This window comes from Amblyomma mixtum, chromosome 5 (assembly GCF_055824585.1).
Source record: "Amblyomma mixtum isolate Tamu chromosome 5, ASM5582458v1, whole genome shotgun sequence".
NCBI classification, from domain to species: domain Eukaryota; kingdom Metazoa; phylum Arthropoda; class Arachnida; order Ixodida; family Ixodidae; genus Amblyomma; species Amblyomma mixtum.
Window position 1 is genome coordinate 71,433,652 of NC_143016.1, and position 26,468 is coordinate 71,460,119.

The 26,468-nt window shown below is 48.4% G+C and overlaps 2 protein-coding genes across 3 annotated transcripts in view; both read right to left on the reverse strand.

Annotated features, from left to right (window-relative positions):
• Window positions 1-703: 703 nt before the first annotated feature.
• On the reverse strand, window positions 704-16,223 carry LOC149342616 (uncharacterized). The gene is made up of 5 exons (XM_089544993.1): window positions 9,718-16,223; window positions 7,996-8,062; window positions 7,285-7,549; window positions 5,724-5,902; window positions 704-2,419 (listed from the first exon to the last, which is right to left on the reverse strand). The coding sequence occupies exons 3-5, from the start codon at window positions 7,474-7,476 to the stop codon at window positions 2,218-2,220; spliced, it is 573 nt and encodes a 190-aa protein (XP_089401119.1). The 5' UTR covers window positions 7,477-7,549; window positions 7,996-8,062; window positions 9,718-16,223; the 3' UTR covers window positions 704-2,217.
• A 4,648-nt stretch (window positions 16,224-20,871) lies between these two features.
• The window catches only part of LOC149342617 (uncharacterized), a 29,553-nt gene continuing 23,956 nt past the window's right edge, over window positions 20,872-26,468 (reverse strand). For both annotated transcript variants that reach the window (XM_089544992.1, XM_089544991.1), the window contains exons 4-5: window positions 25,666-25,862; window positions 20,872-22,182 (exon numbers count right to left, since the gene is read on the reverse strand). In XM_089544992.1, coding sequence (XP_089401118.1) covers window positions 22,122-22,182; window positions 25,666-25,862 — 258 coding nt within the window. In that variant the 3' untranslated portion in view covers window positions 20,872-22,121. The remainder of the gene's footprint in view (window positions 22,183-25,665; window positions 25,863-26,468) is intronic.

The following is a 26,468-nucleotide window of genomic DNA, read 5'->3' on the forward strand; positions in this document are numbered from 1 at the left end:
GCGTGGTGAACGATGGCTATGAGATGATTTAATGGCCGCTGGCCTAGCGCGGGCGCTTCGTCCCGTGCCACTGCCAGCTTCGTCTTCGTCACAATATAATACATCACCTTTTATAGGCTACCAGAGTAAAAGAAGAGCAGCACGTAGAATCGGCAGTCATGGGGAGAAGTCGCAAAAGAAGAAAATGGTGGTGGCGGTCGCACGAAGCGAACTGCGAGCTCGGCCACACAATCTCGGGGAATGTGCCGTACAAACGTTTAGTCGTAGGCTCGCTCTTCATACCACGAACAGCATTGTCCGTGAATACATGCGGAAAGTTTGATGCAATATAAGTAGGTTGCCGGTCGTCACGTTCATTTTGCAAGCGTATTAGCCCAATACATGTCGGGAACGTCACCTTAGAATCGTAAACATCTACTTACATCTTTTTTTTTTCTCGTTAAAGACATTTATCCCATGAAATTAACAAAATATCATGCCAGTATTTTCTATGTTGTGACTTTTTAAAGAAAACCAGAATTCTAGTGTAGAAAAAAACAGAGTGCGAAGAATAAAGCAATCCCGAATGGTCTATGTATTCACTTGCTGAGAAAACTTGTAGGAAGCATGCCTCAAAGTACACGGGAATTATGGCTGCTCCCCGGTCATTAACGTGCACTGACATCACACGGACTAGGACTATTTTTGCATTTTCACAGCCGAATCTTGGAACCGATAACGCTCTGCCTTAGTTCAAGGCATTGCCCGCAATTTTCAATAAATGAGTATAAAATTGTCAGAATTTTAACTTGGTTGAACCGAATATAGTGTGAATGCACTAGTTTTTGGTATAATTCAGCCAAGGTGAAATTTAGATGGTGGCCAGGGCAAATTTTGGGAAATGACCCGGGCCAAATTTCAAGGTATCATCGTGTTGGGCGCGGCCAGTTATTGCTGGGCATTAATTTTGGCCCCAGTCAGCCAAGGTAAAATTCCGGGGGTGGCCAGGGCCAAATCATGGAAATTGCCAGGGCCAAATTTGGAGGTTGCCAAATCATTCACTTCGGTAAATTATCCTTGGACATCAACTCTGGTACAAATCGGCAAAGGTCAGGCGGACAAAATTGGTGGTGTTTGTGAGCCTATGAATGCTTCTGCACTAATAAAGGCACGCTACTTGCACAAGAATTCGTTTATTACTCATGACCGCCACTCCACAGCGACTGCGGGCTTCAACCATCAGGCCCACACTAATTCACTTGCGCTTACAGCACAACCATCACGAGACGATATTCCATCTCGGGCAGAGTTCGCGCCCAACAAGCAGTCCCGACGTCGACAGGCACAATAAATGGCCATGGCGGTTGTACATCTATAGCGGCCGAACGAGCCTGAATGGTTTCTTAACAATCCTGGCATTTCCACACCCCGCCTCCGTGCGATTGTCACATCCGCACTAAGTAGGATGATTTGCGCGAACTCGCGGGCCGAGGCAGTCAGCAGTGAGGTCTGCGAGAAGCCGCTTGGAAACTTGCGAAGTACTTGCATAGGAGTTAGCCGTTGAGGTCAAAGTAAAATATGACTGCTTCTCAATGACAGGATCATTTCACTTCATCCCGGTTTAGCATGGCCCTAAATAAAGAGAAAAAAGCTCCAAGTTCATGAGGTATAGATACTTCACTGGTATTACGTGACAGCGCACTTGGCGCACTACGAGTTAGATATAAATAGGGTGCTGCGGGTGCCAAGGCCATTTGTCCCACTTGCAAAAGTGCAAACCCGTTCCAAGTGACACTGGATTCTTCTGCACTATCCGTAACCCCATACACATCATCTTGCCGATGACTTTGTTCACGAAGTGTCCATGCGCAGTTCATACGGTCTTGCTCTTGGACACGGCGAGGTTTTCGCTTGATTGCTTTGTAAAATAATAATATGTAATAAGTTTGGATGCTTCCTTGATTGCTAAGGAAAGTAACGAAAAAGGATATCGCAGTTAGGCCCAGCAGTCGGGTAACTAGGACACACTCCGGATTCGCCAGAGGTGCCACGCGAACTCAGTCCAGACGGGGATTGACAAATATGAAATCTCCGGGCAGCGCGTTGGTTTGAACTGTCGCTGTCCGACGAGCTCCCGTCTCGGAGCAGCGACGCGTGCCCGGGACCGCTCCTCGGGGTGGGGCAGGCTCCTGGTGGTTTCGTATCGAAACACAGCAGCCCGCACCCCGAGGCGGCCGCCTATCGGATCTGCAGCGTTGAGCCCTGGTTGTGCTCCTCACTCTCCAGATGGTAGAGTGTGCGCCACTCGCCAAGGGCTGTGCGGGCCGCGCGCCTGTTTTTCATCGCTTCGGTGATGAGGTCACTTCTGGCACTGGGCCTCTGCTCGCACTCGCATCCAAGCAGCTCGGACTCGAGGCGGCCAACCCGGTTGTGATCGTACCTGCGTAGAACGGAAAAACGATGCTTGTGAATATGAGTACTGTTTACACGAATACAGTTAGAAACCGCTCATTTTTGTCCTTTTTATAGTTTTCCTTTGCTCTTGAATTTTACGGGTGAAACCCAAGGCTGCCACAATGCCTAAAAAGATGTCATTTGAAGGCAAAAGACTAGAAAAATCCGGCAGACAACCTTATAGTATTGTGAATAGCAAAATCATAATCAACGTGCCTCAGGCATCCCACTTCAAATCCTACTTCCCCCGCCCTCTCCGAATCGCGCACACCTCCCAAAAAGTGTTAAAGAATACAAAACAAATACTCGGCAGGAAATAAGGTGATTTCAGCGAAGCTCAAAGCTGTCCAAGTGATTTCTGCTGAACATTAAAGGTAGTTGCGAACAAAGTATCTGCTAATGCATTGCGAAGACATACTGGCAGAACAAGGGCGGAATCGGAAAACTAGCATGCATTGCGAGCAAATGCTGCCGTGAGAGGTCTCCGCCGTGGTGGTTAAGTGGTTACGGCGCTCGGCTGCTGACTCGCAAGACGCGGGTTCGATCCCGGCCGCGGCGCTCGGTTTTCGATGGAGGCGAAATTCTGGAGGCCCGTGTACTGTGCGGTGTTAGTGCGTGTTAAAGAACCCCAGGTGGTCAAAATTTCTGGAGGCGTGCACTACAGCGTCCCTCACAGCCTGAGTCACTTTGGGACATTAAAGTCCAATAAATCAAACCAAATCGATGCCGCGAGAGACGTAAATCAGAACCCGCTGCAGTCACTTAAAAACAGAGGCAGCGTAATAAAAATCATATTAACGTATTAGAAATTAAATTTATTAAACATTTTTTGCTGCGCGAACTACAATACGACGATGGTTGACAGCTATGTTTTCCGAAAAACGGAGCCGACACTGGCAATATGAAGCAACGTTACTGTCTTCAGGCATGCTCTAGAATTCTATATCACGATCCAAAGGAGAAGTGAATTTTGTGGACCCCTGAGTACAAGGTCAACGTACACACAGGTTGACTCAGCTAACTTCTGTCTAGATTAAAAAAAAAAAGGTAATGTGCTTTGTTAGAAGCCTACTAGCGCAGGTCTGTAGGCAGTAGTCTTGACAAGGCCAGGATTACTTATGTATGCGCCTGATTTGCTAATTGTAAACACTAATTACAGTGTCAGGGTTGTAGAACAAGTTGAGAAATTCTCATTTAAACTGGTTTCGTGAAAAGTAACGTTAGTGCAGTTTCTTTTTCTTCTGAGCCTAAATAAATCTCGCGGGATTGCAAAACTGCCATGTGACTATGCCGTCCAGTATCGCTATTATAGAGCCCCCCCAAACACAATCATATGGGAGGCACCTGGTCACAGATAGCCGCAGTGAATAAACAGGGCACTAGTGACAGGGATGGTATGGCGTTCAGAGTGGACACAGTCTCTCTAGGATCATGATGCTCAAGCATTGCTGTGACCATGTCGTACGGCAACGTATTATATATGCTATGACGTAAAACGGCGTCGACGTTTTCACGCTCCTGCTGGAGCACCGTGTGTCCCAGAAAGCGAAGTGGCCACGCATGTCAATAGGTCTTCGGTGTGAGCGCCGGCTTGATGATTCATTGAGTATTCCTGTAACTGAGTTCCTTCCACCGAGCTGCGTTTGAAGGGGCATCGCAATGCAGGAGCGCATACTCACGTGTCAATTTTTAAATTTCATGGGTTTTATTTAATACTGCAAAAGCAACCACGCTAAAGTTTCGTTGAATAAACTAGCTTGAATTAGCCTTTTTCCACTAGCTCCACAAATTTAACGATGAAAATTTTGAGCCTGACAAAAAGGTTACAAAGCTAGCTAATTTATGTTTGCTAATTAACAAATCAGGCGCAAAAGTCATCCTGACGTGTTCAATACAATTACGTACCACATTGCATTAATCAAATTTTAGGAGAAGCAGGAGGAGGAAATACTTTATTTGGTCCAGCACTGAAACCCTGTGAAGAACGCTTGCTCTGCAAAGACTCCTTATATCTCCCTAGTCCGAGTGAAGGCAAGCACTCCAGGAAGGTGAGGAAGGGAAAGTGAAAAAAGAGAAGACGTTGTGTTTTTTCGTAGCTTAATACAAGTCAAGTGAAACGAACATAATCTTAGGAGCTGAGGGGAATGTGAACAAACAGTTCCAAACGGAAGTTGCAGCCCAAACTTAGCCATTGTTGAGGATAGGGCCATAAATTATCCGGTTATCGTAGAGTCTGTTCGGAAGCTTGAAACTGTCCCGCAACACGGCCACAAAAACTTAACTCCCTCTCACTTCCGATTACACTGTCGTACTTTGAAGGTTAAGGATGCCATTATATGAAATAACGTCCATCCATGTCCAGGAAGGCTTCGTGCTGGAGGAGGAAAGAACTAAGCCTGAGTGGGTCGCCTTTGCACTTGGGGGTTGCAGCCGGAGCCAAATATGACCCTCTCCGCCCTCCCCCCCCCCCCCCCCCCACTCCCAAATCCTGCATGGAACTATACATGATAACAGGCTATCAATTTATAAAACAATACGTATGAATTCGATCGGAAACCGGGCTTCCACTCTTTATATCCCTTACGCACGGTAAGTCTGGAATGAACTGTGAAGTGCAGCCGTCTTGCACATAACTGAGAACCCTGGTGTTTCTAAGCGTTTCGCCTACATGAATACAAGAAAGTATCTGAAAGCTTTCCAGCAGAGTTCCTGACAGACATAGATGGAACTTCTTTTATTCGAAAGAGTAACTTCAAACAAATCTCCATTTAATAGGCGAACATCGATTTACAGCCATTTCTTATTATTTTGTCACGCAGGAACATAACGACGTATGAGGCACCACGTTCACTCACGTGCCGTATACGGACGCAATAACACGGGCTGTCTGAAGCTGTCATTAGAATCAATAAGTATTTCTCAAAGTTCTTAAAGTATGTTTTTTAACATGAACCTCAGGATCCTAAGCCAGAATCTTGGAGCATTCACTACGATCTATATATATCTTTTAATGAATCAAATGTTAGTTAAATCGGTGCAAGAGAAATACCTGTGCTTTCTGTACGTTTGCATGTAGAAGCCGGAGGTGTACCCCAGCTGAATTACATGTCACGAAACCTCCCGTTACTGCCGCTGTGTGCTTCTCTCGCCTTAGCACTGCTGCAGTGCAAAGGGATGCCGCGGGTTGAGCTATTAACTCGCATTCACTGCGATTATTTCTTTATACACTCAGACGGAGGTGCGTATGCATATACATTTGCACGTATTCGTGGATAACACGCGACACTCACCGGCAGCGCGGATCAGCACAGAGCTGCTTGCTGACATGCTCCATGCGCGACTCGGTGAGGTGGCGAATTGAGAGCAGCTCGTCGCTGAGGATGCACAGCTGGGCGTTGGCGCCGAGTCCGTCATGCTCTCTGGCAGAGTGAGGGGCAGGCTCGGCGAGCGTGTGTATGATCCCAGCGGCCTGCGCTTGCATCAGCTGTGTGTAGCCACTCCAAAAACGTTAAAGTAACTGAATAGAAACTTGTGACAGCAGGCTGGCCTCACGGCATTTCAGCGTATGCAAATTGGCGCTGGTTAACTTTCTTAGGACGGTATCGAACATACCTTTAATAAAGAAATTGTTTCTTTGCGTCCAGGGTGAACTGCTCGAAATTTAATTACGCACTACGCAACACCCAGGCTCTGTAATAGTGTACGCGTGTCTGTTCTAGGCTGTGTGCCAATACGGCGATGAAATCAAGTTTATTCACTTATGTTGCGTTGCATGAACTTTTCATAGCGAGTGTACAAGCCTACCAAGGAATATTTAAAGATAGGTCACTTTGCAAGAACACCGCAAGCGACTGAGGCTTGAAACCGTCGAATCAGACACGTAAAACTTTCGCGTCTGTGGGTTCGTTCTCTGCAGGAGGCATGTTACCCTTTCGAAAAATTTTTTTCTTTGTTTATCAACTGCAAAATGACTGAAACTTCCTATTTTGAACCCTTAGTCTTAAATTTACACAGCTGCATTACATTAAAGTATGGTGTAATTGTTTTTCAGTAATAGTTCGTTCATGGGTCATCCCAGTATCAATGTGCAATTTCTCGCTGCACTGCCTTAGTCATTATGGACAAAATTGTTTCGAGTGCTTGTCGATCTGTGCAGAATCCATCAGCTACTTTAACTATTTTACCAATATTCTTAATGACATTGCCCTCATTTTCTCTTAGCGCGTAACCCTCTGATATTGCTTATGCCTAGTGTCCGCGTGACCGCTTTTAAACTATCTGCATTCTTCATATCAGGGAACATGCCTCTGTTGCATACCTGCCTTTCTAAGGCCTACCTCTGGGCCTTGTATATAACTCACTCTCCCTGAAGGAATGCCAGAATAGCACCATAAACATACTTACCGACGTTAGAATGGCGACTCAAAAGCCTTGGACCGAGAACAACAAAAAGCAAGCTCGAGCTGTTCGCGTTCAGCCCTGTCTGGCGGCACCTATAGCTTCTGTATGGCTCATTGTTCCTCGCCCCTCGTATTCAACGTTACAGACATAACAGTTATCAGCGCCAATGAAGTCTTGCCCCTACGACAACGACGATAGCATTTTTTCTCCAACCACGTACAGAGTGCGGAGGTTTTAGTTTTCATCTATTTACGTGTGGTATGCAAGCATTTCCGTAAAATTATTTGACTTTATAAGCTAAGTAGCCATAAATTCTTTTTTCCGACCTGTCCTGGAATTATTCATGGTACGCATTCCATTTTGTTGGCGGGTTTGCAAATCGTTAAATATGTGTTGGTAACGGGGCCGCATATGAAGTGAACGGGTCGCCCAGTTCCGTATTTTGCATACCTGCATTGTGACATCGGCCGTGTTGGGCCGTGAGCAGGAACAGATCAGCGTGATGTGCGCGCCTTGGATCTGGCGGTGGCTGCATGAGGCTACGGACCCGACCGACGTAGGCAGGGCGTTTCTTGGCTCACCGGAGTCTTCAAACTCGTGCTGCTCTCCACCGCCGCTGTCAACATTCGTGGCGACAGGCATGGTGAACAGCCGTTGAATCAACGTTGTCAGGTGGTGAACTGGCGCAGGTTAGTGACGGTGTCTCAATGAGAACCTATGATGTTTGGTAGTTACAATAAAAAAAGGAGAGATTCAGAGGTAGTGGAATAGAAAAAGAAAAAGATGAATAAATTAAGGTTTCAACTCCATGAGATAGATCAAGAAATTAGAAAATAAACAATTTTGAAGTCGCCTTACTTTCTGCGCGAAGAGAAGGACGTTCCAGGGAGAAATGCTTAAGGCCAAAGCTAAACAATGCGGACACTATTTCTTCTGTACAAAAGAGGGAACTGACAGCATGTTCTGAGAAGAGTTTATTACCCTCAATCAATTAAATATAAAAGGGAATCGCAGAGATCGCAGGCACTTTGAGCCTTCAAGAATACCGTGTAGATATACAGCATAACTTTAGAATAACTGGAAGGAGTATACCGACCGGATGGAGGTGGAGAGTGCAGAGGACACTGAAGACAAAGCAGTTAAGAGAAGATGGGATTTTACCTGGTGTCGAAAAAGGAGGGCCGTGATAGTGGCTTGGACACGAGGAGGCTTGTTGGAGAACCGGGAGCTGTAAGGTATCAGATGGACGGTGAAAGAACTAGCACTTGCTGCTTATTTTTATTTTGTATCCGTTTTTTTCCTTCTTACTGGCGTCTATTAAGAAATTTTCTTTAGGCGTTTCGTCCCTTGGCTTATGCCGGCTATAGCCCTGTGTTAGGCGTGGGCTTTCTGCAAGTGTTACTTTTGTTGTTATTACAGCCATGGAGGTTTGACACAAGCGGTATTGCACCAACGTGAACATGAATGTTGGTAGTTGTAAAGCTCAGACGCATTTTTTTAGATATCTAAAACATTTAGCGCGCATATCAGCGCAGCCATACGGCTTCAAAGGAAAGCTATACAGCTTCCTCAGAACTTTGTAGTTAAAGAAAAATTCCAGTGTGGAATTGTGGAAAAGCTTCCAGTGTGGAAGCTTGGTGTGCTGCGTATCCCGCGCTTTATGTAACTTCACGAAAACTATTCCAGAGGTAGCATTGAGGACAGCCTGGCTAGACAGTTCACGGACCCTAGATTTCCTATTCACTTCTGCGGAAACGTGGCGTCGAGGAAGGCCGTTGCTGTGTACGGGGGTGCTAAATTGCTCTAACCACTACTCAATGATCCCAGCGAGTGGTAGATACAAAATAATTACTTCAACCGGCCCTCTGGGATGCCGTTGACCTAAAGCTGTAGTGTCAGTGTCTCGTCAAAAAAAAAAAAAATGTGTCTTAAAAATTTTCACGAAACATTGAACGACCATGCGAATGGTATTTGGGAATTAACATCCTGAAGCTGCACGCTGGTTATGAGGGGCGCCTTCGGGCAGGTCTCGTTTAGTGTCTACGATCTGGGCTCCCTTAATATGCACTGACATCTCAGCAGTGGGTGTACTCAGACTGATGATGATGTTGATGACATCTCAGCAAACGGCCATTTTGCATTTCGTAGGGTTTCGTAGGTTCACACAATATTCATCCGACTTATTGGCCTGGTTTCCGCAGTCGCACAAGGTGTGCAGGACGTTTGATGTTAATACCATGCGATGCTCACATAATCAGAGCCATGCGTGCGTTCTCTTAATTCAAAAACGGCAAATCTGCTATGCAAAAAACATTTGCTAAACATCGATCTCACATGTAGCTGCCATCACGAGAACGCAACACAAGCAACACTGACGACTGCCTACTGAGTCCCGAATGATGCTAACGCCACGGGTGCCATGAACATCACCTGCCGGTCCAGTCGTAAATTTCACTTGTCTTTTGCCCCTCAGTGTAGAGTAAAACTAGTAAAATTCATCGCATTAAGTATCTTTCCAGCTTCATTCTCTGTATCCCGCCTAGAAAGCACGGCGCGCTCGCTGCATCTTGCACCATAACGCGCTCAGCCCGGCTGCCTCGGGCGCCGCTACCACCGTCGACGTATAGGCCTACCGCAGGAACGGAGCCCTCTTATCACTAATCTATAACCTGCTTCGTGACTAATGCGGGAAAGACGGTCACTTTCGCACCAGAGAAGCCTGGTCACATTGGGGTGCAGCCGAGGGTCCACGTATTTCTTGAGACAGAGCAGAAGCTACAGCCTGACACCGAAAAGATCACTGCTTCTCTGGCGCAGAGGAGTTATGCATCGGAGAAGGTTTCCGAGTGACTAATGGGGCAGAAAGAAAAAGGCTTTGCTTACTCTGTTTGAGGTGGGCCACCATTCTTCTCAGAGATATTGAATTATCTGCATTCCGACCACGCCGTAGCTTCGCTGGGCCTAGGCGCGTTCGCCAGACGCTAGGCCTAGCGGGCGCAACAGCTGCGTGCCGCTGACGAACGCGGCACCAAGTGTACGGACTGTTTTGAACGAAGCGGCACAAGCCGACGAACGTCACTCAAGAATGAACGTGCAAGTGATGGGGGAAGACATTTCCGCCGAAGAAATTACCGAAGAAGCCGGATGGAAGACCGCCGGAGAGCGGCGTTCGAAAACCCGAGACCGCGGTACGAATTCGACGCACGACATCGATGCAAGAACGAACGCGCATGGCACCAGCCAGCAAGGTACGAAACCCAAGAATGTCAAAGGAAAGGTTATTAAAGCGGGACGCATGCCCAGACTACCGAAGGAGGAAATCAAAATCGTGGTTCGACCACAAGGCGGTCTCGACATCGTTAAGGTCGGCGCCCCGACGGTCACCGCCGCAATCTTCGCAGCCGCTGGCATAACGGGAGACGAAGGTGCAGAAGACACGGTCTGTCCCAACTCACACCAGAACATCGTCGTCGTCAGCACAGCGAAACGAACGAACGCGGACCGCTATGCCAAAATACGGCAAATTGACATCCAAGGAAAATCACATGCAGTCAACGCGTATGAAACGGCACCCGATAATACAACCAAGGGAGTGATTCATGGCATCCCCATTGCGCACGGACCCCAGGCACTGGACGAGAACATCGTAAACCCGAGAAACCCACTTGCACTGGCGGCCAAACGCATAGGCACTACGACCACGGTCGTTATTGCCTTTGACGGACTCAAGGTGCCCAACGTCGTCAGGTACGGCGCAACACTCGTCCGTTGCACGTTGTATCGCAAGCAAATTGACATCTGTTACAAGTGCGGACGCCTCGGCCACCGCATGGACGTTTGCCCAAATCCCGCCAACCGCATATGCAGGGGATGCGGAGACCGCGACCCCGACAAGGGACACCAGTGCTCGCCCAAGTGTAACCTGTGCGGCGGCGCTCACATGACGGCCGACAAGGGATGCAAGGCAAGGTACAAGACTCCGTACGTGATTCGCAGGCGACGATGGGAACGCCAAAACGCAAATGCCCAACTAACGCAGCAAGACTTCCCGCCCATCCAGCCGCCCAGACTGAGATCAACGTCGAGTTCGCGTGACGGATCCCGCTCCCGCAGCCGGCAAAGGGACAGCCGCGATCAGAAAACATCGAGATCCAGGACACCAACTCCCGGAGACAAGGTGAGCTGGGCGGATACTGTCCGGGGCACCGCGCGGGAGGGGGTCGTAACAGCGCCTGTAGTCCCAGGGCAAAATCAGCAAAATCACAAAGCCGATAATGGCATTTTAGAGGCGCTCAGGAAAGAGAACGCAGAAATACGAAAAGAGAACGCGGTAATGCGCGAACTAGTGCAAAAGCTCATGCTGGAGGTGCAAGAACTCAGACGCGAGCACGCCGTGGTGGAACAAAACAAACAAATCGCACAACAGCAGGCGCCAACGAGCGTTCCGGACGCGAACGCGCCCGCCCCGAAGAAACGCGCGCTACAACAACAGCACGAGGGTGGTTTCGAGACCCAGGTTCCAGCCGAAATTACAGACATCAAGACAATGCTGTGCACAATGCAAAGTACCATTGAGACCCTTCACGCAACAGTCCTCGGGCTAGCAAACAGGACCACTAACCTCGAAGGAAACATGCAGATAATAATGAATCACTCCGTATTCACGCAACACGGACACGTGCCGGCTAGCTGTGATGTGGGACCGAGTCACCATCAAGGGCAGGCGGACAACTCGCTTCAGCATCAACATGGCCAATGACAACCAAGGGATAGTAATATGGCAGTGGAACTGCCGTGGCTTCGCCGGCAAAAAGGCGGTTCTACAGCAACACATCCGGCACGCAACACGTAAACCGGACGTAATATTACTCCAAGAAACACTCACCAATGCGGCTACTTTGACTGGCTACAAAACGCATGACAGCAAAATCAAGGGGAGGGGTGTATGCACGCTCGTTAGGAAGCGTCTCACATTCGTTGAACACGAACTAAGTGGCGTCCAGATGGAACACGCTTTCATCGAACTGCACGTCTATTACACAGGGAGCTCGAGAAGTACGGTGAAGATGCAGTGACCGACCAGTTACTAGCCAAGTACTTGCCGCACACGTCGACTGCACAACACGGCCCTTATGATGGGGATCCGAATGTAGAATTGGATAAGGACTTTAGTGCAGAAGAGATCAGGACGGCGCTGCACAACCTACACAGCAGATCGGCGCCAGGCCCTGATGGTGTGTCGAATCGCGCCCTGAAGAATCTTGACGACAAATCCGTGGAACAGTTAACGGCATTTATCAATGACTGCTGGCAGCGCGGCACCCTCCCGCAACAATGGAAAACTGCGAAAATGATACTAATCCCGAAACCCGGAAAAGCACCGAGCCTCGAAAACCTTCGCCCCATATCGCTGACGTCCTGCGTCGGCAAGACCATGGAGCACGCATTGCTTAACCGCTGGCAAGCCCACTTAGAGCACAAAGGGGCATACCCACCATCCATCATAGGATTTCGCCCACAATTGTCCACGCAGGACGCAATGATACAACTGAAGCACCACGTTCTTGATGGAAAGACGAGAGGCACCAAAGCAATTCTCGGCCTCGACCTTGAAAGCGCGTTCGATAGAATCGCGCACTCGGCGATCTTACACCAGATATCGCGGCATAACCTTGGTGTACGCACGTACAACTACGTTAAAGATTTCTTGACAGACAGGCGAGCTGTTTTAGTGGCAGGGGACCTCCAGCTAGAAGAGCAAACGCTGGGGAGCACCGGCACCCCGCAGGGCTCCGTCATCTCGCCCACGCTCTTCAACCTGGTCATGATCGGCCTAGCAGAAAAGCTACAAGAACTGAAAGACGTCCGGCACACAATATACGCCGACGATATAACCCTTTGGGTGCACAAAGGCAGCGACGGTCACATCGAAACGGCACTGCAACTAGCAATCGAGACAATAGAGGAATACCTAGAGGGTACGGGTTTACGATGTTCGCCGAAAAAGTCAGAACTCCTACTCTACCGCCCCACGCAGAGGGGCAGACCACCCGGGAGTGGTCGGAATGCGGCAACGACAAAGCGCGAGTACGAAGAGATCAGACTACGTACGAGAAACGGAGCAACCATCCCGATAGTACACACAATTAGGGTCCTCGGCATGATAATCGAGGCCAACGGCGTCAACGGCGAAACGATCACTAAATTAAAGCACAAGACAGCTAACGCCATGCGAATCCTCAAGAGGATCACTAGCAGAAGAAACGGAATGAGGGAGGAGAGTCTCACACGACTCATACACTCTTTCGTCATTAGCCATATTGCGTACGTTGCGGCATTCCACAACTGGTACAAGGGAGAAGAAGCCAAGATCAATGTCCTCATTCGCAGGGTGTACAAGATAGCACTGGGTCTACCCGAGTCTACCAGCACGCATCACTTGCTCCAGCTCGGACTTCACAACACGCTTAGCGAAATCGCCGAGGCGCAGCGCACTTCACAACTGGAAAGATTAACGGGAACGACAGCAGGCCGCCAGATCATGGAAAGTCTTGGCATCCGTTACCACGTACAACAAGGCCAGAAAGTCGCCATTCCAAACGCGATCAGACAAACGCTAAGAGTCGACCCGATTCCACGAAACGTCCACCCGGAACACAACCGGGGAAGAAGAGTGGCCAGGGCCAGAGCTCTCCTGCACAGCCATGGAGACGATACGGGGACAAGGTTTGTTGACGCCGCGGAATACGCAGAACGCTCGCGATTCGCGGTTGCGGTCGTCGATTCGTGCGGCAAAACGCGCATAACGTCAAGTGTAGCGTGCGAACGCGCAGAAGAGGCGGAGGAAGCGGCGGTGGCACTCGCCCTCACGGATCCGACGTGCACCGTGGTTCTCTGCGACTCGCGTCAGACGGTTAGAAACTTCGCCAAAGGATGGATCTCACAGAGAGCGGCCCAAGTCCTGAGGAACCGGCAAGTCCAGCACGAGGTAGAATTCCAAACCAGAATTCAATGGTTCCCGGCGCACATGGGAGAAGTATCGAGGACGTATCGCAACCGCAACGAGACGGCACACGCCAAGGCGCGCGAGCTCGCGAACCGCGCCGGCGACCGTCGTCCGTGGAATAGCACCAAAGACTGCTTGATCAGCTACAACGAAATTACCAAGGCCCTCTGCCTGGCCCGCCGAACCTTCCCTCCGCCCAGCGACAAGCTGGACAGGGCGCACGCGGTGACCCTCAGACAACTGCAGACGCTCACGTACCCCAACCCGGAACTATACCACAGGCTTTACCCCGGTACATACCCGACAAATATATGCAAGGTCTGCAACGCCAATGTAGCCACTTTAACTCACATGCTCTGGGACTGCAACAAAAACCTTCACGGTGCTAATTCCGGAACCCTCCCGCCGCGGTTGGCCGCTGCCTTGCGCAGCCCCAGCCTCGGGGACCAACTCTGGGCCGTCCAGCAGGCCCGCGAGGCGACGGCGAGGCAGCGCCTCGACGTCCCCACGTGGGAGACCTAAGGCCCCGTCGGCGAACGCTCTGCAGGACTATGAATAAAGTTGTTACCAACCAACTCTGTGGATGTCGCCTTGCACAGCTGCGGTAGCGGACGAAAAGTGGGCTGCCGTGCACTAGCGGAGGTAGCGAGGAGCGTGATGTGCAGTCTCGTGAAGAACGCGCTGCTCGTGAAATCGGTGGGATAGCTGGCTGACGAAGAAAAAATGGCGTTACTTCAGGAGGTACACTTTTTTTTTCTTCTTTTTTTCGGAGACGTTCAGATGGAAGAATTCATGTCTAGGAGTAAACTTATGCCCAGACAAAAGTGGCATCAGTCTTCTGCTGAACAGCTTGGATACCCTGACTTGAAAAATTGTTCTTTTGAGAGCGGTGAGGAAGTCGCTTACCCAGTTTCGTGGTTTCTGCTGGTTTTGTCTCCTGCCAGAGCTTACTCTGGGATTTAAAGACCAACAGCCATGTAAAAAAGACGGAAAAGAAATGAAGGCTTGAAGACACATGCAGGCGCAATTTTGTTTTGACGCTGTGCATCGAACAGCTCGAATAATTATTTACGACCTTAAAGTATAAGAACATTTTTTGTTGCGGAAATATCGGTCATCGTAGTCCAAAGTCCTGCTATTATACATTGGCTCCTATAGGCAGTCTCGCGTAAAAAAAAAAAAAAAGCAGAAAAATAATCGGGAATTATGGCATGAAGATGTGCAAGAGGAAAAAGGGTGTGACTGTTGCACAAAGCGAACAGCGAGCTTGGCCATTCTATCTCACGTGGTGTGGCTTACAAATCTTTTGTCGCAAGCTCTCTGTTCAGGTGCAAAATGCCATCGTATAGAAGCATATGCGGAAATTTCGATGTATTAAATTGCGTTGCACGCGGCCACGTTCAACTTACAAGTGTATTAGACCAATGCATGTAGGGAAGCCTCTAATTAAAACAGATTTCTGTCAGTATGCATTTACTCATAAGTTAATTGCTTGTTCGTTAGTTCTTAGAGTGACTGCGCCGGACCGGCGGTGGTACCGAGTTCGTTACCCGGACCGGGGCGAATTTTCTTTTAAATGTGCGCTTCTGAAAAGCCGCATAGAATTTCTGTGTAGCCGTACGGCTGCGCTCGGGTAGATGCGGACGAGCAATCACACCCTAACTGCAACCTTATGTACCAGAAATTAATCCTTCCAAATGCACATCGCGTCAGTTTCCTAATTGTAACGAATGTAAATTACTGCTCTTTAGAGCTGATATGAGCGCCCCTTACGGTACCATTGCGGTCGCAACTAGCGAACCCGTTTGCTCCCATATTTCTGATGTGCATTACTGCCGAAGTGACCTTCCATTAACTTCCGAAGTGAACTTCCTTTAATGGGCCACCACACAGGACATGACGAAACAGCGCTGACCGTACACTGAAGAGAGGCGTCATTCAGACCTAATTTTGATGCTCCGGCGTGCGAAGATCAAAGGCGGCCAGAAAATGCCCTCATTTCCGCTTTCCCTCCCTCACACACATTTTGCAAAATACCCTGGCCTTCCTTGACCAAACTTTCAGTTCATAAAATTTCCTGGCCCTCCCTTGCCCTCGCCTTCAATACCTCGGCCCTCCCGTGAGCCTCGCCCTTATCAGATGTACTGCTAAAATTCGAGTTATGTTTTCTTATTAGATATGTTTGATGCTACTCAGTCGCACTAGGCTCAAGCTGTTTTCGACTGCGCCCGCTTTCTCTGCCGAGCCGCGTGAATCTTAGCACTTTGAAGGAGCCGTTGTGACGCGTGTGAATCGGAGCGTGCACCCGAGGAAGGCGGCGGTTTGATTTGTTGCTAGACAGCTAAGGTTGTGGACGAGGTAGCTGCCAGTAAAGCCCATAAAGTTTGATAATGCGTGTACGATCACCTGTTAATTTCAAGAACTCAGCACACAAGCGCAGTAGGAAACAGACAGCTGGTTGAAGTTGTTACTGCATTCTCTATCGGTAACTAAGCATGACGTGAATACCAGGGACTCTAGCGGTAGTTTGTGGCCATTTTTGAGGTTAAGCTGCCGCATTTTCTGTGACTCAGTGCCGCCCTTAGCGAAAAAGAGGATGTGCTAAAAATGCATTTCAAACGTATTGTATTAATTTCGTATTTATTTCGCATTTTTTTGTCCCTATGCTTAAACTGCAATACGAATGCTTTCTAAGTATACTAGGAATAATTTTTGAACGTTCTTAAAAATACGTGAAAAGTACATTTTTGCCCGCTTAGCATATTTATAATGCTTTAAAAATATAATAAAAATATACATCAGAAATATACTAAAAATATACATTTAATAAATTAAAAATATGTTTACTCGGGCTTAAGAAAGTCTACTGGGCGGTTCCATGGAATGACACGGGTTAATTCTTCAACTGGAGAACAAATCGCACACGGGTATTTATCATTAATCAACAGAACTCTGATATTATAAGGGCACGTGATTGAATGGGAACGGCAGATACCTACACACAGCATACCAAGACGACAGCGACGCAGCAAACCACAAATCCTATGACAAGCGCTATACTTGGCTTGCAGTTTATATACCCAGCGAAAGCGACGCACTATTTTGCGCGGTGAGGCCTTTTTTTGCGCAAATACTATGGGCTGCCAAATTATCGCAGAAGTACCCTACTGGTCGCGTTCGAATCTGGGGTTAATTGAGAACGGAATTGCTAGTTGAAACTTGCGTCAGACACAGGTCAGGAGTCGAACTGTCAACCAACAGATACATGGGCGTGTAAGGGAGCCGGTCTGCCCTGCCAGATGGGGTCCTTCCCGCTGGCTTATTCAGACCCAGAAGTACCCAAGGCGCTTTTGCTGGTATAATGCTATCACGTTCTCACACGGAAATGTTCGAATGGCATTAAGCGGAATGCCATTCGAGAATAGGAATGACATTCGGATTCGACGGACTGCCGCGGTGCTGCACGACACTTTCGAAACGCATTCTTAAGCCTCAGCTCGTTTTCAGTGTACAGCGACGACGACGACGGCGGTCACACTAGTCCGACAACGACAGTATATATCAAGCTGAACAACAGCATGTAATTATAGTGAAATATCTAGTTTACTATAATATGATTCTAGAGGGACACGTTTTTCAGGCCAACGACACCGACGAATCCGGTCGGCGGACGGTCAGCCTTGTCGGCGGCCGAGCGAGAGCACGGTGATGAGGCGGCGGTGTGTATATGCTCGCACTTCTAAATGAGCGAAACGAACGGCTATATTTCACGTGTGCACACCTGAACACTCACCAGCGATAAGCGCTTGCCAAATCAATTTCAGTCGACGACGGCTCTGTTCCCTTCCGCGACGACTAGGCCCAGCGAGTTCGCAGGGATTTCGGCGGTTGTGAAGAGCGAATCACAAGCTTTAGCGAATGCAAATAGTCACCAGGTGTAGTTTTGGCAACAGTGACCTGAAATCAACTATTGCTTACATCGCAGGGCACGCGTACGATGAACGGGAATCGCCGGTGTGACCCAGACTGCCGAGCCGTGCTTTACGGCCAGCAGCAGTCGTCGTCGCCGTCCCTAGCTTGTGGATAACAGTCGCCAGACATACTTCTGGATAAAGTAGTTTAAAAAAAGCACTGGTCGCGTCAGAGAAAGCCGGGACAAGAAGCGAGAAGCGCCAGTCCTGCGCGATGCCAACAACCCGGCTTTCTCAGGCGTGCGATCGCATCATCGCTTCCCACACATTGTCGCACTGCGTAAACAAGCACGAGTACAACCAGTAAAAAAGAAAACAGATTGTTTAATAGAACGAAAGCGCAGATTGCGTTTTATGTTATGTAAACAAGCGATGTAAACAACAATATGAGTGCAGTCGTCCTCATCGGCGCACTCCCGGGAAATTTCATGCTGACGCGGTTAATATTCATTGGCGTAATATTATCTTCAAGCACTCCCTTAGACAGAACACGTGTAGCATCGTTAGATGACATTCGGTTTGAAGGCATTCGAAGCGCCCGTGTAGCAGGAGTATAAGTGGTGATCACCTTCCTGCTAGAAGTTACCACAAACGAAAGGATGACACAAAAGGGAAAGTTTTCACTCCTCGCTGAAACGTCATTTCGAGCCCTAGATTGTTCCACGGTAGCTTGAAGTGTAATGCAAATATGTTTACGCGGACAGCCCATTTGTTAGAATTTAAGTATACTTCAGACGGATTAATTGCGTATTTACGAAAGTACACTTTAAATAGATGGCCGGCACCAAAATGCGATCCCGAAACTCGATTTTGAGCATTAGATTGTTCAACGACAGCTTGTAATGCGCTGCAAACATGCTAATGCGGACTGCCAATTTGCTAGAATTTCAGTGTTCTTTGGACGAATTAATTGCGTATTTACGGAAGTACACTTCAAATACATTGACGACACGCAAATGCCATTTCCCGAAACGCCATTTCGAGCACTCGACTGTTCAACGGCAGCTAGAAGTGTGCAAAGACGTTTAAAAGTACTGCCCGTTTGTTAGAATTGAAGTATATTTCGGTTTAGGTTTATGGGGTTTAACGTCCCAAAGCGACTAATACCCCTGTCACACGGGCACTGTAAAGGTACTTTGAACTAAAGCTCCATTACGCTACCAAAGGAGCACTACTTCAAGGGAGTTCGCCCGTGCTACACGGTCGCGGAACGACCTTTGGAAAACGATTTTAGCGCCCCCATCGGTGAAAAACTGGATTAAAATTGCAGACTTCAGTGCACATGAGAATATAGCAGTGTAACATATTTTCATAAAAAAACTTGTTTTATATCAATATTATGCTCAATCAACGCAATTTCAACTGCAATAATGACATAAATCTGCCAAGCACAGAGCACAACATCACAGCGCTGGCCACACTGAGCTCAACTGGCTCGGCTTGGTTCTTTGGCTTTTCCCTTTGCTTCTTTTCCTCTGTTTTCTTTGGCCTTGCGATCGTTGTGATTCTGTTCACGTTTTTCTCTGTGCCTGTGTTCGGCGATCTCCGTCAAGATGTATCACTAGCTGCTGTCCGCCACTGTCCGTACTTGCTGAAAACAACAAACAACATGGCCGACATGGCGTCGTAGTTACCGTGGCGCTTGTAAATCCGGGACGAGAGTATGGCGTGGTGAAACCGCGACAAAACAAATAACCTTCTATTTTAAAAGACCAATAATTTTACGAAGCAAATTTAAGAAAAGAATTTTGATCGTTTCTTATCCCCATTTATTTTTGCTGTTAACTTGCTGGGAGAGAGAGTACTCCCTTGCAGACTCAAAGGACAAACTCGAGCTGCCTTGATTTGAAGTTCCTTCAAACTAGGTGTCCTTAGGCGCGTCCGTGTGGCAGCGCGCGTTCTCCCTTGGAGTAATGGAGCTTTAGTTCAAAGTACCTTTACAGTGCCCGTGTGACAGGGGTATAAGGCTATGAGAGACGCCGTAGTGGAGGGCTCCGGAAATTTAGACCACCTGGGGTTCTTTAACGTGCACTGACATCGCACAGTACACGGGCCTCAAGAATTTCTCCTCCAAAGAAATTCTAGCCGCCGCGGCCGGGATCGAACCCGCGTCTTTTGGGTCAGCAGCCGAGCACCATAACCGCTGAGCCACCGCGGCGGCTGAAGTATATTTCGGATGAATTAATTTCATATTTACGAAAGTTCACTTTTAATACATTGACAAGATACTAAAACTACATACATATACGTTTACAAGAGCTGCCCGTTTTCTAGAATTGAAGTATACTTTCGATGAATTAATTTCATATTCCTGAAAATACACTTTTAATACACTGACAAGATGCTAAAACTGCATACATATTTTTTCACGTATTTGAAAAGTGCTCGAAGTATGCTTTAAGTGAGGTATTTTTGGCACATTTTAAAAATATATTTCGAATACCAAGCATGAAATTTCAGGAACGTATTTCCTACATATTTTTAGTGCATTCATGAATACAAAATATGTTTAAAATACAATTTAAATAGCCCACCGTATATTCGAAACGTATTAGTTTTTGCTAAGGGCGTGGGCGCGTACTAGCGCTACAAGTGCTCCGTTAAATTTACAGTACTGTAAGACATGTCGTTCGGCTCGTTGCAGAATTGTATGAGCAACTTGGCATTGAATCAAAATGAAAGTTCATGGCGGAAACTAGGGAAGCTCCGAAACTGATATGGCAAAGACATTGGTACCGCACTTTTCAATACATTTCAAATGGCGCGAGATTTAGGGTATGCCGTATAAAGGGTTGCAGAATAATTTAGTCTGACTGAAGCTATTTAAAATGAACCGATTTAAACAAAACAGGAATTTTTGAATTTCCCTTTCTTCAAAGCGCGGTCGCCGCGACAAGGATTCGATCCCACGCACTTCGGCTCGGCCGCCGAATGCTCACATCAATTTGGCGTAACTACCGAACTGATAGGCTGAAGCTTCTGCGGCAGTATTTTGCATAAGTGCAAATCTACTCGCCGCCACAGAGTGGGCCTTCATAGCACATAGCCACGTTCACAACATCCGGCCAGGTGACCTTTATTCATTAAAGGTCCCCCTTCTCGTCCTCCGGCCAGGTTATCTCTGACATTAGGGGAGAGGTATGCACGATCACAAATAAATCACTGTTCATGAGCCTCTCACTGTGTCTCTAACCGGAAGCGACCATGAGACCCAGAGTACCTTAGGGCGCCTTTCACGGAAGCTTGAAACAGGCCAGCCGCGAGTCAAGACAGTCAAGCACGATGTGTCTTGTCCATGCAACAGGGTACAGGTCGACCCATACGCTGCGTCGGCGTTGGTACGCAGGGTCATTCGCCGTGGCTTTAGACAAACATTCTGGCCGAACACTGAGCTTTTTTGGAGCGTAGATATAGTGGCGGCCCACTTCACCTGTCCTTCGGAGTACGAGAGGGGTGCGTTCGACTCCAGTAGCATAAAAGTCTGGCCAGAATGAATCACGAAATCGCAAGCGTGTGAAGCTTGCACTGAGAGTTTCGTTGAATCCTTGGCGAATTCGTCGAGGGAGCATTTAGTGTCCGTCCTGGTCACTGCTGTTGCGGCAGAACCATTGCACTCGATGTCTGTTGTTAACTGGCCGACCGTTGACATCAGCTGGGAAACTTGAAGGAACATCCCACTGGCGTGGCTCGTCCGCACGATAACAAAAACATGATTTCTCTGCGATTCATGCTTCGATCTTTCGACTAGGTTTGGCGGGAAACAGGCACGACGAAATATCCTACAAATTCAAAACCCACAAAATTCGTCGGCGTCACAGTAGAGACGATGCAGCTGGCAAAGCCATCAGTCCCATTTGTAGCAGTACAAGTCAAGGGGTCCTTCCTTCTTTGCTAATTTGGGCGCACCCTCGTAGATCATCTTTGTAGTCGCGATTTTATGGCAGTATGCCTGATTTGTCTTGTGTAAAGCTAGGCTTTTCTTTTACTTAGTAAATATTAGTATTGCTATCATTTTGGATGCTTCGTAGTTTGAAAAAGATTATTAATAAAGACCAGTATCACCGCCGGTCTCTCGACCTGCGGCTGAGAGACTGCAGAGTCGGTCCACTTCCGCCTCAAGCAGCAGGGCGCTTGCAGCAACTGCGATGAACGCGGGAAAAATAAGAGGAGGGCGCCCGTCTTGAACTGTCGTTGTCCGACGGGCTCCCTCCATAGCGTGGTGGCAGGTGGGTGGGGCCGCTTCTCAGGGTGGGGCAGGCTGTGCATGGTCTCGTATCGAAACACAGCAGCCCGCACCCCGAAACGGCCGCCTATTGGAGCTGCGCACCCGAACCCGAGGTGGGCACGTTGCTGGTCCGGATGCAGTCAAACCTGCGTAGCGCAGGGCAAAGTGAAATCGTCGCCACTAGTACAATTATTAGGAATGTGATAACAAAATAAAACAAGGAATCCTATTTAGCTGGCGCCATGGGAACCCATATGTACAGGGCTTTGTTCCGCAACTTTATATCTTTGGCAGTTGTAGCGGTTGATTTGTTCTTTTGACTAAACCGACCTGACCATTTAAACGGTCTCATTGAAACCAGCCTCACAGCCTTGAGGGCAGAGAGGGATATGCGTGACTCAAGATATTCATGGAAAATTCACGGCAGAAAGAGAAAAACAAAACGGCTACGTAAAGATAACCTGGCGTTTACTGCGAAAAATCCCGGTGCCGAAAGCACATGTGCCACTACCTTGCTGATCCATGTCAGCAGCATGCTAGAAACGCTCTGACAGGGAACCCTTCGCACGGAGCACAAGTGCCACATAGAAACAGGTACCTAGCCCAATGCACACTGGGCCGAGTCGCTACACTAAAAAACACACACGCATCACACCCATCCAGCTGCTGCAAAATGAAACTGGGAGATTATTTGTGCCGAAAAAATTACCAGCCTCCCAGGGGTCACGCCACAAGCGAGGGATGGAAAAACCGCACCCCAGGGACATCGACATATAAACAGACGATGCACACCCCAACTAAGGACCGTATGGCTTTGCCATACACAGACCTGGTACACACATTTGAAGACCTAACAAGCTGGTCCCTTCAGCGATCCACCCACTAGTAACACACGCCATTCTCCAAGCTACACGCAAAGCCTCTCCTGAAGGCCGCACAGCTCTGCTCTTCGTTACCATCGAGTGCCGATTCTGATGCTGTTTCGACGAGTTATGTGCACTGGAGAGGTTGCTTGGCATGGAAACTTCTGGAAATTGCATGTATTGCATGTATTTTTGGCCCCGCCGCGGTGGCTCAGTGGTTACGGCGCTCGGCTGCTGACCCGAAAGACGCGGGTTCGATCCCGGCCGCGGCGGCCGAATTTCGATGAAGGCGAAATTCTAGAGGCGCGTGTGCTGTGCGATGTAAGTGCACGTTAAAGAACCCCAGGTGGTCGAAATTTCCGGAGCCCTTCACTACGGCGTCCCTCATAGCCTGAGTTGCTTCGGGACGTTAAACCGCCATAAACCAATAAACCAAACCAAGCATGTATTTTGGCGGGATGCAGCCAAATTTTTTGGAGGCCACAGCGCCGATGGTAGCTGCGTTTTGGAAATTATAAAAACTGATATGGATATTAGTTAAGCTGCACTAAGACGCTTCTTTATAATTAAGGAGCCCAACACTAATAGTTAAAAAGTTAACTATTCTGTATTGGTTAATCAGCCTGCGAGTTAGCATGTCTTGGCTGTATTTTCGTGTACTACGCCACTGACGATGCCATTCCCGAAAAAGCGCTCCTGTGAAATAGTCCCAGGTGAAACACCCTGTATACTGATGCTGTGCATGAGTACGCACAAAATAGAGACGTTAGACCGAAAAACCTCTACCACTACGGACGAATAGTATAAGAGTCCGATAGAGGAGGACTCACCGCTCCACATTAGTGGTGCGGGGTTCCAACTGCGGACAATCCTGAAGCGCTGGCTAGACCTAGAACTGCATAGCACTTTGAAAAATCTCTGAATAATCTCTCAAAGCAATCTTTCGTTGCGCACCTGGCCAAGGGAAGCTGCTTTCGAGAAAAGGAAATGGGGCAGTGACTGCCTCACTTATCGCTGGGCATCGCAACCACGCCTTGAGGGAAGGAAAAAAGATAGCAGAGCAGTAAAAAAGAGGTACGCGACAAAGCGGTGCCATAGTGGAGGGCACCGGAAAAATTTCAACCACCTGAGGCTCTTTAATGTTCACTGACATCGCATAGTACTCGGGCCTCTTGCGTCCCGCGTCCATTGAGTTGCGGCCGCGGTCGGATTCAGACCCCGGTAATTCGGCTCGCTAGCTGAGCGCAGTTACCACTTAGCTATCGCGGTGGTTCCTGGCCACGAGGATATTGAGGGAAATGAGCTCGTTCATCAGCTTGTCCGCGCCTCTTTGTCCGCGCCTCAATTTCCTGGCCAAGTCACGGGACGGAGAATGACGCAGAGCTCTACAAAAGGAATTGGTTTTGATCAAAGGGAACGCTCAGCAATAGTCTTACTTCACGGTGGACAGCTCAGAGCGAGGATGAAGGTTGGACTGAATGAGGGGAGAAAGAAGGGCCACAGTGGATGTCCACGGAACGATTTTGACCACCTTGGGAACTTTGACGTGGGCTGACATCGCACAGCATAGGGGAGGCTTTTGCTTTTCACTTCCAATGAAACGCGGTCGCCGCGGCTAGGTTCGAACCCGAGTGCTCCAGCTGAGTTGCCCAGCGCCCTAATCACTCAGCCACCATGGCGGTTGAGCCCTACCGGCAACAAGGAAACTAACACTGGGAACACATGTGAGAAGGCGAAAGGAACGTACCTTGCTTCCTTCACCCCACTCATATTTCAAATCACAACTATCCAAATTTTTTTCTTCGGAGCGAAACGAACGTACTCCTTATCCCGCACAAACTGGGCGCTCTAGCCGTACAGGTGACCCACCATCAGTGGTAGGTCACCTGCATACACAAAGTCTTGGAAAGGCGAAATGTTTGGGGAGACTTAAGCTCCGGCTTGAAAGATATGAGGCGAAACTTAACGGGTCCCGTAAGAGGCTCCTCGTGACCACGTACAAAGGAGACTTTTTCCATGTTATGTGAAACCTGACATGCCATACTTATAAAGCCACGCTTTAACAAAGCCTTACGGGTGTGCATGCCTGGCATATAAGGGTAGCTTTTCTGACTCGCAACCCAAGGGTTAAGGATTCGATTCCTAAGTACCTCCTTTCCTTTTCGCCAAAAATTATTTTATATAGTTTCAACTCCCAGTGGCATGTAAGTCAAAATGCGACCTTCTAATCCCTCAAAGCTGTACGTGTGACTTCAAGACCCTGTAGTCAAATCTGGCACTTATGTCCACAGCGGCGACGACGCCAACTACGCCGGGTTCTTCGCTGAAGGGAGCCCTTTACGCTGTCGCGTAAAAACAAAGGCTGCGACGAGTCATGCAAGGAAGGGGCCACAGTTTGAATCACGGGCATTATGGTGCTGGAGCCGTGCAAGGCAATGTCGGCTAAGAACATCATAACGAGAAACTCCTTTGCACTAAATTTCCACTCTAAAGGCACTCCACTCTAATGAAATTGATAACCAAACCACCATCAACAAAGATGCTAGTGCTTTTCTATTCAGATTTTACGTATTCCGTTAATTTTATTTTACGCTGGTGGTGCGTGCTCACGTCAATGATACATCGTGCAAAGCGGCGCACATCGATGTAGATGCGCAGTTAAGGCAGCCTCTACTCGCATAGAATTTTTAGCGTTTTTCATAACAGGGTCACCGGCTGTGTCTTATACGCTCTTATGCACGAATCATGCGCGGGGTGCTCACTCACCGGCCGCGCCAATCAACCCGGCGCTGTTGGCCCACTCGCCACGACAGGTCAGTACTCTCGCCACAGCAAGTCAGTAGCTTGTCGTTGACGGCGGACAGCTGGGCGTCGGCGTGCGGGTCAGTGCTGTCATCGCCCTCCTCCTCGGGATACTTCGGGACCAGCTCGATGGCCGCGTCTTTGACCCTACCTGCCAGCGCCTGCGTTAAAGAGACAGTCACTCCTATGACGTCAAAGTAACAGAATTGGGGTCCTGAGACTTACTTGAAACATGAAGTCTCTGTCATGATCATATATGACATTCAGATAGCTACAAATGGTAGCCATCACCGGATCTCACATAGTGAACACAACGTGCATTACAAACTGAAGTCACTGATCGAATTCTGAGGTCTAGGGTTTAACAGCAACCCATCCGGAGATGTCAAAAATTCTCGTTGAATTTCGTCGAGCTCATTTCCCTTCATCATCGAATTCTACGACAGCCGGTGACTACCTTAAGCCGTACTTCTCGCAAATGAAAAAAAAAGACACAGAAGTGAGCCAGAGAAAGAAACAAGACGCGGGCCTCCGGCCTCACTGTTTAAGTGTGCGTTAAAGTGAGAAATTGAAACAGGGAACAGCCAGCGTGAAGAAGTCAGTGGGACGTGCTGAACAGTTTATCGTGGGCCCATTTTATGTCCTTCTTTATGAAAATTTAATAATTAGAGGGCGCAGAGTTGCTTTCAATTTGACCTAAGTTTACTTCCTGTTTTTGTCAACAGCGCAACAGTAGGAGCCCGCAGCTGGGAAATAAAGACAGTCAA